Source organism: Cucurbita maxima, unplaced genomic scaffold, assembly GCF_002738345.1.
Source record: "Cucurbita maxima cultivar Rimu unplaced genomic scaffold, Cmax_1.0 Cma_Scf00015, whole genome shotgun sequence".
Classification (NCBI taxonomy): Eukaryota; Viridiplantae; Streptophyta; class Magnoliopsida; order Cucurbitales; family Cucurbitaceae; genus Cucurbita; species Cucurbita maxima.
This window is the reverse complement of record NW_019272031.1, coordinates 1,430,774-1,450,901: the sequence shown is the minus strand read 5'-3', so window position 1 is coordinate 1,450,901 and position 20,128 is coordinate 1,430,774. Positions and strand designations below refer to the sequence as shown.

The 20,128-nt window shown below is 38.9% G+C and overlaps 1 protein-coding gene and 1 non-coding gene across 2 annotated transcripts; both read left to right on the top strand.

The window, feature by feature from the left end:
- The first annotated feature begins 16,619 nt into the window (after positions 1–16,619).
- On the top strand, positions 16,620–17,395 carry LOC111490489 (protein PHLOEM PROTEIN 2-LIKE A9-like). Its single transcript, XM_023139136.1, has 3 exons — positions 16,620–16,731; positions 16,790–16,881; positions 16,955–17,395. The coding sequence occupies exons 1-3, from the start codon at positions 16,666–16,668 to the stop codon at positions 17,346–17,348; spliced, it is 552 nt and encodes a 183-aa protein (XP_022994904.1). The 5' UTR covers positions 16,620–16,665; the 3' UTR covers positions 17,349–17,395.
- Positions 17,396–19,795: 2,400 nt separating this feature from the next.
- Positions 19,796–19,902, top strand: LOC111490556. Its single transcript, XR_002719591.1, has one exon. It is a non-coding gene; the product is annotated as a Plant small nucleolar RNA R71 (small nucleolar RNA).
- Positions 19,903–20,128: the final 226 nt, after the last annotated feature.

The following is a 20,128-nucleotide window of genomic DNA, read 5'->3' as shown; positions in this document are numbered from 1 at the left end:
GTGGAAGGGAGGGGAGTGTAACGCTTCGGTACCCGTTACTCATGAAGAGTAACTATGCAGCATGGTCGATAAAGATGCATGTTAACTTACAGGCACAGGGCATGTGGGACGCCATCAAGCATGGTGATGTTAAGAAGGTTGTTAGGATCGTTCAACAACATATACACTCAATCTAGATGAACACAAAGAATAGGATAGAGAAAATGGAAGGAGAATATTGGCTACAGAATTTGTATTGATGACTTCACGTATGTATAGTAAGAGAGAATATAGAGAATAGAGAAATACATTTTCAAAGCTATACCTGAGCAGATACATATATGGTTTAGCTTACTATATATAGCTTTATCAGATATAACTATCTACTATATATAATTATCTACCATATATTGCTTTACTAGATATAGTTTTTTACTACCTATAGCTATTTACTATTTATGAAAATTTATTTATATGTCATTTATCAAATATAGTTTTATGATGTATAACCATTAACCATTAACTAAGCTATAAATAAGCATCAGGCTCCATAACCTAACAATTCTCTCACTTGGAGACTGGTACAGTCAACCAAGAATTTCATTCTCAAACGATCATGAGCATCTTCACTGCACTAAACCAATTGAGGCTTTGCACATCCTCAATATTCCAACATCAACACAATAAGGCGCAAGGCACTAGGGCAAGCAGCAAGAGCACAGACGATAGGTCCTTGACACAGGGACAACAAACCCATATGATCGGGGCCAGATCGGTTCAGGAATTCGCAGGAACAGTGAAATTCGGCAACGGCTCTGTCATCGGAGATCGAGGGGTGCGCGGCACCTGAGGCTCAAGGCTAACCTTGTGAGCCTGGTCAACTCGATGATGCTGGTTGCTCACGTGTCTTGCAACATCATCTTCGACAAAAGCACCTTCTGGCAGTGGAACAACGTGACTGAGGTAGAATCGAAGGATGAAGACCTAGTGTGGGGGGGGGGGGGNGGGGGGGGGGGGGATGGAGTTTGCAACATCACGGACTGTCGAATTCGACGCTCGGAGATTGAGGGGCGGGGCACCTAAGGCTCAAGTCTAACCTTGTGAGCCTGGGTCAACTTGATGAGGCTGGTTGTTCACGTGTCTCGCAACGTCATCTTCGACGAAAGCACCTTCTGATAGTGGAACAATGTGACCGAGGTAGAATCGGAGGATGAAAGACCTAGTGGGGGAGGTGATGGAGTTTGCAACACCACGGACTGCTGAGTTTGACGCTAGATGCCAATAACGATGATAATCTGGTGGCTAGGTATCGGAGGATGAAAGACTTATTGGGGGACATGCCGCTGGGACACCGATGCCAGGAGGAGATGACATCCATCACTGAGAACCAGACGTAGAGTTTGGAGGACATGCCGTTGGGACACCGAGCCATAGGGGCTCAAATGGGTCTTCAAACTGAAGCATAATGAAGAGGGAGAAGTTGTGAAACACAAGGCCCGTCTAGTGGTTGGGCGAGCTCAAATGGGTCTTCAAACTGAAGCATATTGAAAAGAGGCACAAGGCCCGTCTAGTGAAGGAATACGTCTAGAAGCAAGGGAGTGGATTTGCGTAATGAAGAGGGAGAAGTTGTGAAACAAGGCCCGTCTAGTGGCGGGGCGGGCTCAAATGGGTGGTCTTCAAACTAAAGCGTAATGAAGAGGCACAAGGCCCGTCTAGTGGGCGGGGAGGGCTCAAATGGGTGGTCTTCAAATTGACGGGTAATGAAGAGGCACAAGGCCCGTCTAGTGGCGAAGGGATACGTCCAGAAGCAAGGAAAGTAGATTTTGAGAAGGTATTTGCATCGGTGGCAAGGCTGAAATCTGTCCGCCTATTGCTGGCAATCGCGGCACATCATTCCTGGGAGGTCCACCACATGGACGTGAAATCCGCGTTCCTGAACGGAGAGCTGAAGGAGATGTGGAGTTTGGAGGACATGCTGATGGGACACCAATGCAGGAGCTAGATGACATCCATCACTGAGAACCAGACGTGGAGTTTGGAGGACATGCCGCTGGGAGGCTGGAATCTGTCCGCCTATTGCTGACAATCGCGGCACATCATTCCTGGGAGGTCCACCACATAGACGTGAAATTCGCGTTCCTGAACGGAGAGCTGAAGGAGATGTGGAGTTTGGAGGACATGCTGATGGGACACCAATGCAGAAGCTAGATGACATCCATCACTGAGAACCAGACGTGGAGTTTGGAGGACATGCCGCTGGGAGGCTGGAATCTGTCCGCCTATTGCTGGCAATCGCGGCACATCATTCCTGGGAGGTCCACCACATGGACGTGAAATCCGCGTTCCTGAACGGAGAGCTGAAGGAGACGTGGAGTTTGAAGGACTTGTCGTTGGGACACCGAGCCATCACTAAGNACCAGACATGGAGTTTGGAGAACATGCCGATGGGACATCGAGCCATAGGGCTCAAATGGGTCGACGTGGAGTTTGGAGGACATGCCACTGGGACACCGAGCCATAGGGGCTCAAATGGGCCTTCAAACTGAAGGGTAATGAACGAGCCATAGGGCTCAAATGGGTCTCGCTGGGACACCGATGCAGGAGTCAGATGACATCCATCACTGAGAACTAGACGTGGAGTTTGGAGGACATGCCGCTGGGACACCGAGCCATATGGCTCAAATGGGTCGACATGAAGTTTGGAGGATATGCCGCTGGGACACGGAGCCATTGGGACTCAAATGGGTCTTCAAACTGAAGGGTAATGAACGAGCCATAGGGCTCAAATGGGTCCTGCTAGGACACAGATGCAGGAGCCCGATGGCATCCATCACTGAGAACCAGACATGGAGTTTGGAGGACATGCCGTTGAGTCACCGAGCCATAGGGGCTAAAAATGGGTCTTCAAACTGAAGCGTAATGAACGAGCCATAGGGCTCAAATGGGTCTTCAATGTTTAAGATCAAGGGAAGTTATTAGCAGTTATTAATGTGTGGCTAAGATTGTAAGAAGTTAGTTTTTTTTTCTGTCTATATATGTAGTGTGTAACAAGTTGAATAAAATAAGTAAGTTGGTTTTGTTTATTTTCTAAGTATTGTCTCTATTAGAGAATAACGTTATTGTGCAAAAAATCACTTTCTTGTATGTGTGTTTCTGTCATTTGGTATCGGAGCGTGGTTACATGCCAAAGATCATGCCGAGAAATAATAACAACACTGGAGAGAGAGGAGAGTCGTCAAAGTCTGCAACAAAGGAAGGTCTGGTATCACTCCAATACCCGATGTTATCAAGAACCAACTACTCAGCATGGGCTATGAAGATGAAGGTCTATTTACGTGCTCAAGGGGTGTGGGACGCAATCGAATCAACTGAGTCTCTGGATAGTCTTGATGAAAAGAAGGATCAAATAGCCTTAGCAGCTATCTATCAAGCAATCCCTGAGGAGATGTTGTTTTTGTTAGCAGAGAAAGAGACAGCAAAAGAAGCATGGCCGACGTTAAAAACTATTCATGTGGTGTTGAACGTGTAAAGGAGGCAAAGATCCAAACTTTGAAGATCGAGTTCGAAATGATAAATATGAAGAAGTCCGAGACAATTGATGATTATGCAGCAAGGTTGACAGGAGTTGTTAATAAAATACGTACTTTTGGAGACAAGTTTGAAGAGGCATACTAAGTTTCTTCATATCGCATCGGCAATAGAACAATTTGCCGATTTAAAGAAGATGACTATGGAGGAAGTCATCGGCCGTCTTAAAGCATATGAGGAATGGATCGGTGGCAACAAAGAGACTGCTGAGCATGTCTTATTGACTCAAGGAGAATGGAAAGCAAAAGAATCGAAAGGCAAAGGTGAAAGTTCAACATTTGAGAAAAAATGTAGCGACAATGGAGGTCATAGCTGAGGGCGAGGTCGCAGTGGTCGCTGGAGAGGGAGAGGGTCATGGACGTGGAAAAGACTCGTTACATCAGGAGAAGAAGGGTGACAAGAGCAAAGTAAAATGCTACAATTGTCAAGGCCTAGGCCACTATGCCTCAGAATGTCAGAAGGTGAAGTGTTATAATTGTCAAAAAATTGGCCATTATGCATCCCACTGTAGATCGAAAAAAAGGGAGGATCAGGCGCACTTGACTGAGACGCAAGGTGATGAGGATGAGCCAGCCTTACTTACAGCACAAGTTTGTGACGTCTGAACTCTCGGTTCACCAGAGTTGACAGAGATGGCTCTTTATGAAGAGAAGGTTGTCCCGGAAGAAATTGAGAAGAAAAACAACACTTGGTTCCTAGATACGGGAGCTAGCAATCATATGACTGGTTGTTGAAGTTGGTTCTTAGAATTGAACGAGTCAGTGACCGGCATGGTGAAGTTCGAAGATGGATCACTTGTAGAAATAAAAGGACGTGGAGATGGGATGCTGCAATGTGAAAATGGAGATCACTATATCCTTTCCAATGTATATTTCATTCCTAAACTTAATAGTAACATTATAAGTGTAGGACAATTGAACGAAAAGGGCTGTAAAGTTGAGATCGAACATGGTTTACTTGTCATTTTCACAAAGGCAAAGGAGCTCTTGACAAAAGTGAAACGGTCAAGAAATAGGCTATATACAATTAGCCTAAAAACAACGAAACCAGCATGTCTACTTGGTAAGTTGTCTGAAGATTCTTGGTTGTGGCATACTAGATATGAGCATTTGAATTTTGAGGCTTTAAGAAACCTATCTACGAAACAAATGTTAAAAGGAATTCCACATGTTGAAAGGATCAAACAAGTTTGTGATAGTTGTGTAATCACTAAACAACGAAGAACACCATTCCCACAAGCGAATTTTCGAGCAGTTAGTGTTCTACAATTGGTGCATGGCGATTTGTGTGGTCCAATTACTCCAACAACTCATGGAGGTAATAAATTCTTTTTTGTGTTGGTAGATGATTTTAGTAGATATATGTGGATTGAATTGCTCAAAATTAAATCTGATGCATTCTTGGAATTCAAACGTGTAAAAAATAAAATTGAAACTGAATCTGGAAAGAAATTGCAAGCGCTTAGAACTGATAGAGGTGGAGAATTTAAAAGTATTGAGTTCAAAGAATATTGTGAGAGTAGTGGGATTAAAAGATATTTAACAGCACCCTATTCTCCGCAAAAAAAATGGTGTGGTTGAACGACGAAACCAAATTATTATTGCAATGGTGCGAAGCATGTTGAAGTGCAAAAATTTACCGATATATTTCTGGGTAGAAGCGGTGAAGACAGCTATCTACATCCTTAATAGATCCCCAACGAAGAGTGTAATTGAAGCAACTCCTTATGAGAAATGGAGAGGAAGAAAGCCTAATGTAGAGCATTTTAGAGTGTTCGGAAGCCTGGCGTATGCAACAAATACAACACCAAATTTAACCAAATTACAAGACCGAAGTGTGCCAATGATCCACAGGTCTATGTGAATGACGAGGACATTTTAGAAGAGCGGGGAGAATCATTAGGGACTCTATTGGGAGACGATTCATCACCAACAAATGATTTATCACTAGGAGACAATTCATCACCAGGAGACGATTCATCTGACGTCTCATCTAGTCCAAGAAAATTTTGATCGTTAAGAGAAATTTACTCTGATTCTATTGAGTTGAATGAAGAAGCTGGGATGTGTTTTCTTTCACTTGAGGAGCCAAATTCATATATGGAAGCAAGAGATAATGAGAAATGGCAGCAAGCAATGCTAGAAGAGTTGTCTGTTATTGAAAAAATGGCATGTGGGAGTCCGCAAAACTACCAAAGGGACATCGAGCAATCAGGTTGAAATGGGTATATAAGTTGAAGAGAAATTCGGATGGGGAGATCGTGAGGTATAAAGCCCGTTTAGTCGCAAAGGGTTTTGTCCAGAAATATGGAGTGGATTTTGATGAGGTATTTGCACCTGTTGCAAGGCTTGAAACAGTGCGAGTCTTGATTGCTATAGCAGCGCAGGAGAGTTGGGAGATTCATCATATGGATGTCAAGTCAGCGTTTCTTAATGGTGAGCTGAAGGAAGAGGTTTATGTAGAACTACCAGAAGGATTTGCTGTGGAAGGTCGAGAAGGGAATGTTTTACGACTTAGGAAAGCATTGTACGGCTTACGTCAAGCACCTCGTGCCTGGAATGCAAAACTGGATAGTTGCTTAAAGTCTCTTGGATTTCAAAAGTGTCCTTTACAGCATGCTGTGTATACACGTTGGAAAGAAAATAAAATTCAGATAGTTGGAGTTTATGTTGATGATTTAATTATTGTCGGGTCAAGCAATGATGATATTTTGAGCTTCAAGCAACAAATGAAGAAGTTGTTTGAAATGAGTGATTTAGGATTGTTGTCTTATTATTTGGGAATAGAAGTTAAACAAGATGTTGACGGAATCAGGTTATCTTAGTTGAGTTATGCGGCAAAACTTTTGGCAAAACTTGGAATGATGGATTGTAATCCGTGTCATGTTCCTATGGAGCCGAAAACAAAGCTAAGCAAAGTGAGTAATTGTCCATCTGTTGATTCCACTCTTTATAAGAGTATTATCGAAAGTCTTCGTTATTTAGTGAACACACAACCTAACTTATCATATTCCGTCGGAGTTATGAGTCGTTATATGGAAGCTTCGACGATGGTTCATATGGTAGCTGTGAAGCAGATATTTAGGTACATTAAAGGAACTATTGATATTGGATGTCATTATGTGAAGGCAAAACAAGTAGAAAATCACTTAATCGAATATAGTGATAGTGATCTTGCTGGAGATATAGATGATCGAAAGAGCACTACAGGGACATTGTTTTTCTTATATGGCAATCCAATTACATGGATTTCAAAGAAACAAAAGATGGTGGCACTTTCATCTTGTGAAGCGGATTATATTGCGGTGACGTCAGCTGCTTGTCAAGGAATATGGTTAGGACATTTACTAAAGAAATTTCATGGGAAGAAAGTAAAACCAGTTCGTTTAAATATCGATAACAAGTCTGTTATAGCATTAGCGAAAAATTCAGTTCATCATGATCGCAGCAAACATATAGACATGAGGTTCCATTTCATTCGTGAATGTGTGCAAAAAGGAGAGATTGGATAGTATACTTACGAAGCCATTAGGACGAAAAAAATTTGTGGAGCTTCGAGAAAGAATTGGTTTGAAGAATGTAAGAATGTGAAGATCGAAATACAAGATTAAAGGGATGATTTGTTAGTTTATTTAATCTTGAATTAACTGTAATTCATTTGTATTTGCTGTTTGTATTTTAAATTATGTCAGTTTTAGTATTTGTGGCTAAGATCGGAAGTTATTAGCAGTTATTAATGTGTGGCTAAGATTGTAAGAAGTTAGTTTTTCTTTCTATATATATGTACTGTGTAACGAGTTGAATAAAATAAGTAAGTTGGTTTTGTTTATTTTCTAAGTATTGTCTCTCTTAGAGAATAGCGTTATTGTGCAAAAAATCACTTTCTTGTATGAGTGTTTCTGTCATTCAAACTGAAGCGTAACGAAGAGGGAGAAGTTGTGAAACACAAGGCCCGTCTAGTGGCAGGGCTCAAATGGGTCTTCAAACTAAAGTGTAATTGAAGAGGCATAAGGCCCGTCTAGTGGCGAAGGGAATACGTCCAGAAGCAAGGAGTGGATTCTGAGGAGGTATTTGCGCCGGTGGCAAGGCTAGAATCTGTCCGCCTATTGCTGGCAATCGCGGCACATCATTCCTGGGAGGTCCACCACATGGACGTGAAATCCGCATTCCTGAACGGAGAGCTGAAGGAGACGTGGAGTTTGGAGGACATGCCATTGGGACACTGAGCCATATGGGGCTCAAATGGGTCTTCAAACTGAAGCGTAATGAAAGAGGGAGAAGTTGTGAAACACAAGGTCCATCTAGTGGCGAAGGAATACGTTTGGAGGACATGCCGTTGGGACACCGAGCCATAGAGGACTCAAATGGGTCTTCAAACTGAAGCGTAATGAAAGAGGGAGAAGTTGTGAAACACAAGGCCGGTCTAGTGGCGAAGGAATACGTTCGGAGAACATGCCGTTGGGACATCGAGCCATTGGGGACTCAAATGGGTCTTCAAACTGAAGCGTAATGAAAGAGGGAGAAGTTGTGAAACATAAGACCCGTCTAGTGGCGAAGGGATACGTTTGGAGGACATGTCGTTGGGACACCGAGCCATAGGGAGCTCAAATGGGTCTTCAAACTGAAGCGTATTGAAAGAGGGAGAAGTTGTGAAACACAAGGCCCGTCTTGTGGCGAAGGGATACGTCTAGAAGCAAGGAGGTATTTGTGCCAGTGGTCAGACTGGAATCTGCCTGCCTATTGCTGGCAATCGCGGCACATCATTCTTGGGAGGTCCACCACATGGACGTGAAATTTGCGTTCCTGAACGGAGAGCTGACATCGGGCTTTCTAGACAACAACAACCCTAACAAGGTATTGTGCCTGCACAAGGTACTCTATGGGCTTCTGCAAGCACCACGAGCCTGGAACGAAAAGCTCGACAGTACCCTACTATCGCCGAAGTTCAAGTGTTGTGCCTCTGAGCATGATATGTTCACGCACGACCACGACGAGCAGCGACTGATCGTGGGAGTGTACATCGACGACCTCATAATCACTGGAGGCGACATGGAAGTCCTCAGAAGGTTCAAGAGGGAAAAATGTCAAAGAACTTCAAGATGAGCGATCTCGGCATGTTCAGCTACTACCTCGACATCAAAGTGCAACAGAGTACTGCCGACATCACCATCTGCCAAAGTACGTACCCAAAAAAGTTGCTAGACACAACTGAACTTGCGAACCATAACCCTACAAGGACGCCAATGGAGGCCCGGCTCCAGCTAAGGAAGGCCGGCACTACGACGACAATCGACGCCACCCATTACCGCAGCATTGTCGAGAGCCTGCATTATCTAGTAAATACACACCCTGACCTTGCTTATTCCGTTGGATACGTGAGTAAATTCATGGAAGCACCTAAGGAGCATCTTGTGGCTATCAAGCGCATCCTACACTATATGGCTGGAACTAGAGGCTGGGGTGTGAGATACTACGTAGGGAGAGGAAATGAGAAGCTTGAGCTGGTCGGCTATAGTGATAGTGACATGGCCGGTGACATTGATGATCGTAAGAGCACCAGTGAGATGATTTACTTCCTCTCAGGTGGCGTGATCTGCTAGCAATCAACAAAACGAAAGGTAGTTGCTTTGTTTTCCTGTGAAGCAAAACACATCGCCGCTTCGACGGCGACAACACAGGTGGTCTGACTTGCGCGACTGATGAAAGAACTCATTGGAAGAGAAGGCGATCCACCAATGCTATACGTGGACAACAAAGCTACGATCTCCCAGATCAAAAATCCAGTTTTGCACGACCGGAGCAATCACATAGAAATTAGATTCCACTACATCCAAGAATATGCAGATCGATGGCTCATCAAGATTGATTTCATCCGAACAGAGGAACAGCTTGGAGACATTTCCACAAGTCCCTAGCGCAGGTAAAATTTGAAGAATTATGCTCAAAGATCGGAGTTCAAACAATAAGGTAGATATATACCATAGGACTTAGGAGGAGATTGTTAGATACATCATTAGGTTAAAAATCATTCCTATTTTTTTAGTTAACCGCATAATTAAAGTTAGTGGGATTCACACATGGGGTGGAATGACTTTAATTAAGTTGTTTTCTTCTCTATTTAAATATGTCAATTGTATGACAAACAATCCATGAGTTTTCAGCACATAATAAAACTATTTTCTCTCTCTCTTGTGTTTTCTGTTATTTTCTTCTTCAATCAATTTTGGCTCTTCCCTCGTCAATGTTTTCCTCCTCAGTCAAACAATAGAGTATTGATGATTAGAAGATGAAAGATTTGAGAGCCAAAAATTATCTTTTTCAAGTATTATATCGTTCAATTCTAGAAACAATTCGAAACAAGGACACAGCGAAGGACATATGGGACTCTATGAAGAAAAATATCAAGGAACAACTCTGGAAAAGCGTGCACAGCAGCAAGCACTCATAAAGAAATTTGAAATTCTTCAAATGAAGATAGGAGAATCTGTAAATGAATATTTTGCTCAAACACTTGCAATAGAAAATAAGATGAGAGAAAATGGTGAAAGAAAAGGAGACGTTGTTGTTGAAAAGATTTTAAGATCTATGACTCCCAAATTTAATTATGTGATTTGTTCCATTGAGGAGTCTAAAGATATAGATACTTTAACCATTGATGAATTGCAAAGTAGCTTACTTGTTCAATGAGGAACCTGCCTTGAAGGTGACAAATGGAGATCAGTCAAGAGGAAGGGGTCGAGGTTGTGGAAGTTTCAGAGGAAGGGGACGTGGAAGAGGTAGGCAAAACTTCGAAAAAATTACAGTAGAATGCTACAACTGTCACAAATTTGAGCATTTTCAATGGGAATGTCCAAGTAAGGATAAAGTGCCAAACTATACAGAAACAAAAAAAAGATTTTACTGATGGCTTGCACGGGTGCGAACAAGGATAAAGATGGCAAAGAAGATTGTTGGTATCTTGATTCTAGTTGTAGCAATCATATGTGTGAAGTAAAGCAATATTTTTCAGATTTAAATGAGAGCTTCAGAGATTCAGTAAAACTTAGCAACAACACAAGCTTGGTTGTACTAGGAAAGGGCAACATAAGGCTACAAGTGAATGTAATAATGCATATTATTACAGAAGTGTTCTATGTTCTAGAATTGACAAACAACTTGTTGAGCGGACCATGGCAAGAATAGGGACTGTTTCAGTATGGAAGGTGTAAGGTGTTCTCAAGTCATGGATACAAAAATGTCTTGGAATCGAATGTTCATACTTCAAGCAACATTTCAACCTTTACCATTAGTGTGCTTCAACTCAATCACTGAGGACATAGTACAGTTTTGAAATTGCAGATATGCACACCTAAGCTTTGATGGTTTGAAAACACTGAAAAAGAAATTGTGAATGTATTTCAAGGCTGTGCTAAGAGGAAAATAACAAAGAGAATCTTTTCCAAAGAAGGCACATGAGAGCTTCACAAGTGCTTCAATTAATACATGTTGATGTATGCAGACCAATAAAACCCATCTACAACAATTTAAAATCCATATTGGGAAAGAAGAAAATGTATCAATTAAAAGTCTGCGTACTGAACGTGGGGGGAATTCACATCTCACGAATTCAATAATTTTTGTGAAAATAATGACATACATAATAGCTCCATACACGCCATAACAAAATGGAGTTGTAAAAAGGAAAAACAGAACCATTATGAATATGGTACGCAAAATGCTTTCAGAAAAGAAACTTCCTAAAAGTTTTCGACCTAAAGCAGTAAATTGGACGGTACATATTTTGAATCGTAGTCCAACTTTAATCGTTAAGAATAAAACTCCAGAAGAAACTTAGAGTGGAGTTAAGCCTTCCGTTGAGTATTTTAGATTTTTTGGGTGTATTTCTCATGTTCATGTACCAGATAGTAGAAAAAAAAGCTTGATGATAAGAGTTTAGCTTGTGTTCTGCTAGGAGTAAGTGAGGAATCAAAGGCTTATGGACTTTATGATCCTGTTTCACAAAAGATTATACTAAGTCGAGATGTCATATTTGAAGAAAACAAAATTTGGGAATGGGATGAGAATCATAAAGAAAGAAGTTATGTGTGATTTGGAGTTGGAAGATCATGACAAAGAGACGAATGAGATTAATGACAATAGAGATGAACCTGATATTGATGCAAATTTAGAAGAGGGAGATATTTCCTCTAGTTCTTTAGAGAAAACAAACTTATCTAGTTTAGAAGAAAAGAGGAGTAGGAAGGCACCAATTTTGATGCAAGACTATGAAACACGAGAAGAACTGTTAGAAGAAGATAATGCAACTCAATTAGTCATGCTCACATTTGCAGGTGATCCCACTCGATTTGAAGATGCTGTAAAGAGTGAGATATTGATAAAAGCCATGAATGTAGAAATAGAAGCAATTAATAGAAACGATACTTGAGAACTGACAGAATTACAAGAAAATGGAAAGATTATTGGAGTGAAATGGGTTTATAAGACAAAATTTTAATGAAAACGGAGAAATAGACACGCGCACAAGGCGAGGTTAGTGGTGAAGGAATGTTCTCAGCAACAAGGTGTAGATTATACATAAGTATTTGCTCCCATGACAAGAGTGGAAACAATTCGTTTGGTGGTGGCATTTGCAGCTCAAAGAGAATGGTTCATATATTAGTTATATGTAAAGTCTTCATTTTTACCTGGTGAGCTTAATGAAGAAGTGTTTCTTTCTCAACCTTATGGTTAGGTGCAAAAAGGAAATGAATACATGGTTTATAAGTTTTAAAAAATGCATTTTATGGGCTTAAGCAAGCTCTGCGTGCTTGGTACAATCGTATAGAAGCTCATTCATGAAGGAAGGTTTTGAGAAATGTGATTATGAACCCACTCTTTTCGTCAAGGCTGGAGAAGATGGTAAAATTTTGATGGTAAGTTTGTACGTTAATGATCTCATTTTACTGGAAATGATAATGTTCTGAATTTAAGAAGTCCATGAAGCATGAGTTTGATATGACTGATCTTGACAAAATGAGGTATTTTTTTGGGTCTTGGAGTACTACAAAAATTAAGTGGTGTGTTTTTTAATCAAAAGAAATATGCAGGACTTACCAGCAGATATATGAAAAATCCTACTGAGCTTCATCTATAAACAGCAAAAAGAGTGTTAAGATATTTTAAAGGCACCATTGATTTTGAAATTTTCTACAAGAAGGGAGGAAATAGTGACCTTATCTCTTACACCGATAGTGATTACGCAGGAGACTTGGAAGATTGAAAAAGCACTTCAGGTTATGTTTTTTTTATAAGTTTAGTAGTTGTTTCTTTGCAATAAAAAAAACAACCGGTTGTAAGCTTGTCTACTACTGAAGCTGAATTCGTTGCTGCTGCTTCATGTACATGTCAAGCAATACGACTGATGGACAAACTTGGTCTAAATCAAGGTCAAACAACTGTCATTCAATGTGATAGTAGTTCCGTAATTAAATTGTCAAATTTACACAGTCGAAGCAAACATATATATGTACACTTTCCTTTGCTAAGAGAATCATCAAAAAGTTGGAACGGTTGAGTTAGTATATTGTAGCACACAAAATTAAGTAGCTTATGTGATAGACCAAACCTTTAAGCTTTATTAGGAGTCTGATATGAATCGGATGTAAACGGAGCTGTGTGAGATTCTCGTATATCTCACTGTCCTGTTTAGGAAGCCAAATGGAATAAGATCTTTTTAACTTTTTTTTTTAATATAATTATGTATGCAAATTAAAAAGAAAAATGGAACCTTCAGTCATTTCACCTCATTAGATTAAATCATCTTCTAATCCCAGACAGGATAGCCAATACACTACGGAACCTTACATTAAAGGCATATCTTTGCTTCGTGGATGTCTTTTCTGCTGTCGAGTCAGCCGTAGGAGATTATTCCTCGCCTCGCGTATCTATAATGTTTTTAAAACGTGTCTGCTAATGTGTCTGTTAGAGGGAGGTGTTCACACCTAAGGAATTGTCTCACAATCCACCTCCTTCAGGACCCAACGTCCTGTTGGTACCGCTTGGTATCCACTCCCTTTAGTGCTCAACGTCCTTCAGAGCTCAACATACTCGCTGGCACATCAGATTTCCACCCCCTTATATAGAATTGTCTCACAATCCACCCCCTTCGGACCCAACGTTCTCATTGGTACATCGTTCGGTGTCCACCCTCGTTCGGTGTTCAGCGTCCTCGCTGGCACACCACCCAGTGTCCACTCCCCTTTAGGGTTTAGCGTCATCACTGACACACCATCTAATGTCTAGCTCTGATAATATTCGTAACAGCACAAGCTCACCATTAGCAGATATTGTTATCTTTGAATTTTTCCTTGCGGACTTCTCCTCAAAGTTTTTAAAACATGTATGTTAAGGAGAGATTTTCACACCCTTATAAAGGGTGTTTCGTTACTCTCTTCAATAAATATGGGATCTCACATTCATGCATAATTGCCTTCCTAATTTTCTCTTCCCATTAGTCGACCGAATAGATTGTTCTATTCCCACCAACTTTTTTCTTTGTTCTTCTACTCTTCATTATTATCATTTTTCTTTTCTCCTTAGGTGCAAATTGCCGTCCTATCTTCTCAAGAATCAATGCTTTAATTCTTTGGTGTTGTCGTCGATTATTGTGAAATTCTTCAATGGTATGATATTATCACTTTGAACATAACCTCTGGTTTTGCTTTGGGCTTCCCCAAAAGGTCTCACATCCATGGAGAGAGTATTCTTTGATTATAACCCATAATTATTTCCTAAATTAGCCAATGAGGAACTTTCAGAAAGAGAGATAAAAGTTGGAAACGTTTGTCTTCTATCAACTTTTCTTTTCGGACTTTTCTTCAAAGTTTTTAAAACACAACTGCTAGAAAGAGGTTTCTACACCCTTATAAAAAACGTTTCGTTTTCTTCTTCAACTAATGTGTGATTTCATATTTAGAACTTAAAATGTAATGGATAGTGATGAGAGAAGATCAACTTCTATGAACAAAAAAAATAAAAATAAAAAGAGGTACTTAAAAAGTTGAAGACTATTTTTTTGTAACTTTTGTAAAATCTTATTGGATTCCTTTCATATTGGTATGTAACAGGCATGTCACGCCAACGTCGAAAGTAAAACCTAAAAACACTAAGGCGAACTCTTTTTTTTTTTTCGATAACTTTGGTATAAAGTAGTGATATTATTTTCATATTACCATGGCAAAATAAGATGGGTTTATGAAGCATGATATAATATAATTATTTGCTTTATTATCTCTTTAGAACATTTTAATCAAATCAAGGTCTACTATGCCTTTCTTTCTAGTTTTTATGGCTAGCATTTAAATTTTTTTTATTATTCCTATAAATTAAAATATATATTTTTAATTTTATTTTAAATATAAGAAAATAAAAACGAATATAAAAAGAGTAGGGTCAAAATTGGAAACCCATAAAAGTTGAATAATAAAAAGTAAATTAGAATAAATTAAAAGCAAGGTGACCCAATAAAAAAATGGAGAGAAATTGAAAAGTCAATACTAAAGAAAGAATAATAAACAAGTGAGAATCTAATTTTATTATTTATACTTTGAAAAATTATTGAAATTTCTTTTATAATGAAAAAAAAATTAAATGGGGGATAATATGAAAAGAATCAAAAACCTGGGACACATGAGTGTGGTGGTCCGTGCGAGATTGCTGTCACCACGAATGCAGTTAAAGTGCAAGCCTAATCTGATGACCCAATTAGGCTTCCTCACCACTCTCATGGAGGTTGACGCTTTCGACTCCCCGGCACAAGCCTGAACCTCCGAAGACGACGTCCCCAATGCCCGAGGCTGGGTTCTTGACGGCAGTAGTGCTATCAATGTCGGGTTCTATAGTCGAGCCAATCAAAAATTCTACGGAAGGTTAGGGGTGAATTGGGACATCCGAGTGGTGAATCAGTCCTATGAGTGGGTTGAGAGGGCTATCGTCCTTAGGTTAGGCCGGAACTCAAGAATTGGGTCACAATTGAACAGATCGAGCAAGTTCAAATTGACGTAATTTTTATCATCCTTGCGTCAAGCTATTTTCGGTTAAAGCAATTTTACAAGTACCAAAGGTATCATTGGGCCGTTACAAATGGTATCAAAGCTAGACACCGAGCGATGTGTCAATGAGGAGGCTATTCCTCGAGTAGGGGTAGACACGAGGCGGTGTGCCAGTAAGGACATTGGGCTCCAAAGGGGGTGGATTTGGGGGGAGCATCAATTAGAAAAAGGAACGAGTGTCACCGAGCATGCTGAGCCCTGAAGGGGGTGGATTGTGATATCCCTAAAAAATGCGTTTTAAAGCCTTAAGGGGAAGCCCGAAAGGGAAAGCCCAAAGAGGACAATATTTGCTAGCGGTAGGCTTGGACGGTTACAAAATTTGAATGTCTATGAACTATGTTAAATGAATTGATTGATGCGTTAACAATAGGTAATTTTTGAGTTATTTACTTGCTATTATTTATGGAATGAAGTTTTGTGATGCATATGCTTCTTATTCGTTGATTCACGTTTGTTAGGTTAATACAATCACATTATGCCCTAAAGATGTACCAGGTATAATAAGCATGAATGAAAGACCATAAATATATAGATACGAACTCATATGAAACTTATGTGAGGGTAAATAAAAAAGTTTTATGTGTATCATCTCATTGAACCATGATTCTTTAAGTACGACTTCAGATATGTTGTACATCACACAAACATGTATTACTTCTCTAATATATAATATATGTATGCGTATAGCACAATATTATATACACTCCTTTCTTTCCTTGATTTTTTTTTTTTTTTTTCACATAACAATCATGACATACACTTAAAAACACTCTTATTTTAAAATAAAAATACAGGGGTGACAGATATTCATTAACACCTCATGAATGATTTTTTTTCAATAGTCTAAATATTCCAACTTTAAAATACTTCATAGGGTAGTATCATTTTAGATTTATGAGGGTAGTTCTAAAAGTTATATATATATATATATATATATATATCTTCCCACAAAGCTAACTATAAAAAGCTTCATTACACGACCTTTTCCCTCACCATTATTTCTAGCAAAGATGGTTGGATTTGTCTATTCATCACCTCACCACAAAGGAGATCAAAAGGCTATAGAAAAAATTAAGGTATATCCAAACCTTTACTTCTACCATCTTCAATATCTAATCTTATTCATTTTCACAGAACAAAAAGACCATAATTTATCCAAAAGGCTTAGACATCACATGGGGCAAGGACGACCGATACTGGCGCTTGCCTAGCCGATACCGAAACACGTAAGCGACTCTATCCGTTTTCATTTAAGACTTGCATGCTTTGGCCGACATATATTAATATTAAACCTCTTAGGAAGGACCCAAGCGCAGCTGCGGAGCTGCTGCAAGTGTCGTGGCTCGAGGTGACATGCTCAACCAACAACATCGAGGCTGGAAAAAGCTATAGAGTTGGCTTCAACGTATCGATGGCACCAGCGGCTTTTGGATGGAAAGGGTGTAACGTTTACATTATGGCTAAGATTGGGAAGGCAGGGAAATTTGTGTACAAAAAGATGTCGCTAGAGAACAAATGTTCTGTTCCAAATAAGTTTAGTATGCCAGAGGAGGATCTTATTATCACTGTGAAACCTCCACCGAGTTCACTAGGAGACTATTGTCTGTACTTCGGAATGTACGAGGTTTGGAATGGGAGGTGGAAGGGTGGACTCATGATCCACCATGCATTTGTTGAGAAGGTTAACAACTAGTATCCATCATCTCCCTCGGATAAAGATATCTAGTCATAAATTATAGTTTAACATATTATATTTGATCTTTTTATTATATACAAATATCTAGATATTTATTTTAGAGTAGGTATCATATTTTTTCTATTATTATAGTCAAATATCTTAAAATTGTTTATTGCTGTTTCTATTTATTGTTATTCTTATCTCTTTTATAATTTATTAGATTGGATTCTTCAAATGATTATAAATAGAACTTTCATTTATTTCATCCCAAAAGTCCTTGTCATTTTATTTCCACCACCTGTATTAGTTTTAACAAATATTATCGGACATAAATTATAATGGGATGATTTTATTAGAAGAATGTTTTTTAATTTTTAAGTATGAGAAAGGATAACGGTTACAAATTTAAGCTACTTTTAAATTTATTAGTCAAATTGATCTTCTTGAGAAAAACAATCAAATAGAAGAATGTTAGGAATAATATTAGGAATCACCAACTTTGTTGTCCACTTTCAACCTAAGCTCTCATTTTATTTAGGTTTTCAAAAAGGCCTAATGACAATAGAGATTATTCTTTACTAACCTATTACCATCCTATAACTAGCCAAGGTAAGACTCTCCCAACCATCCCTTCAAATAAATTGGGTACTTCTCCATCATTTCATCCTCTCGTTTTTATGTCACCTTTTCTAACCGATAGTTTTGTCAAAATACCTTGACAAATGTTATAACTGTAATGCGCAGGTCCTTATTTTTGGGCTAAAATTTGTTCGGGTATTTTCTTATAAATAAGACTCGTTTAATAGCAAAGACACATAGCCTATCACATGGGTTTGGTTGATCATATACTTACAAAGCATAGATACGGAGAATATGTTATACACGAAAGAAAGAGATGGTGATATAGTGGATCAATACTCATTGATCAAGTTGATCCTCTTTTCATGTGGAACCACAATGGACTATTGCATGCTCACTAATTATAAGAAATAAAGCAATTAATTAGAAAATAGTGAGTATGGTTGTAAAATTATATACAAAAAAGGTCTGGTATATCTCTACTTCGAGAATTATCACCGTTCCAAACTTAAGGGGATTGTTCATCTTTGAGTAATCATTCTCTTCGATCTCCCTCTTTTTTTTTTTTCTTTTTTTCATTAACAAATGTATTTTTCTCATGTGTATTTCTATTTGTAGAGTATTCAATAAAACATGTTTTTGATCACATTTCATGTACTCCCCTTACTCGACTACAACTTCCTTCATAGATTACGAGTACAATCCTCCCTAGATTAACATACTCAAATTTTAAAATCTAACTCCTAATTTTTCTCTTAGATCTAAGAGAAATTCGAAAATAAGAATTCAATAACTTACCTTTGGATTTTCCTCGTTTCTTAACGACTTTGGATCCAGAACATGAGGAGGCTCGGAATCAGACTTCTTGTGGCCAAAATTGAACCTACTTTCCTCTCTCTCTAAAACTTCCCTTCTCTCTTTACTTTCTTTTCTTTTCCTTTCTTTTCTTTTCCTTTCTTTTCCTCTCTTTTCTTTCTTTTTTTTTTTTCCTTTTTTGTTTCTTTTCTTTTCTTACCTTTAACTAACCTCCCAAAGGAGGGCGGAATGACCAAATTACCCCTCTTTGTTGAATTTGACCATTTTTCTAATTTTTTTCCATTTTTTCATTTATGTTTTTCTTAAGTTTATGAGAGTCTTCCGAGCATTTTTCTCTTCTACAAAATCTTGAAATTCAACCCTTAAGACTGTCAATAAAATCTCAGGAGTTTGGTCTCAATAGAAAAAATCAAGTATCTAGTACCTCGTTGAGGCTCGGGTGTTGCACCCTGGTATGTGTTGAGCATGACTAGTTTATTTCCCTTGGATTATGGCTTGTTAAAAACCATAAGTCATTTGATTTTGTTGTCCAAAATCTAAAGCGTAATTTATCTTAGATGGTATTTACTAATTGCATGAGGTTTGTCCATTGTAGGAGAAGTTTGGATGGTTTCAGCATTTGAGAAGAGGTTATTTTTCTAGTTTACTTGACCAGTTTGATTTTCCACATAAAATAGAAATTGGATTACTTGGACATAGGTCAAGACCGTGTTCTTCTCTACAATATACACAAGATTCAGCTGCGGGTTCAGAAATTACAACAACAACTTGGACTGGCTTTAGCCAATGAGTCTTGTCCCAATGCTAGAGTCTAAAGAATATTAGTCACCGAAATTAACTGAGTGTTGATGGATGTCAAAGCATCAATTTCAAATACTACTCGATTCTTTTTTCTTGGATTACTTCTCACATCAGCCACGAACCATTGTTAGATGCTATTCTTTATAAGATCTCATAAGTTTCATTCCTTGTATGTCTTTGACAAGATAGGTCTATTGGCGGATGGATTCACCACATGTTTAGTAGCAATGTCCATTCTAGAAAGTTTCTATTTGGATAAAATAGGGTAGCGATGGTGAGGGCATTTTCTAAACGTCTTCTTGAATGTCACTCAAGCATCACTTAGTGTTTCATCTTCAAACGGTTGAAAAGCAACAATTTCATTTTTGAACCGTGCATTTCTCTACTAGACTATTCTAATAATCAATTGCTCCCAGTGCTAAGGTGTTCAACCATGATTTAGCACCAACACTCAAATAATAAAGGAATAAACTTAATCTAATCATATCTTTATCCACTCACTAGAATCAATATGAGCCACTAACTCCTAAAAATAACTTTAGATGTAGGGGAGTCTTCTAACGCTAGTCCATCAAATGGCCCAATGGTTTAGCTCCAAC

What these genes read in the sequence shown, in the direction of transcription:
- LOC111490489 (XM_023139136.1), top strand. Translation starts at nt 16,666, where the DNA reads ATGGTTGGATTTGTCTATTCATCACCTCACCACAAAGGAGATCAAAAG. An exon ending in AGGCTATAGAAAAAATTAAG is followed by an intron (nt 16,732 to 16,789) that starts GTATATCCAAAC and finishes TCATTTTCACAG; the next exon opens with AACAAAAAGACCATAATTTA. An exon ending in CCTAGCCGATACCGAAACAC is followed by an intron (nt 16,882 to 16,954) that starts GTAAGCGACTCT and finishes TAAACCTCTTAG; the next exon opens with GAAGGACCCAAGCGCAGCTG.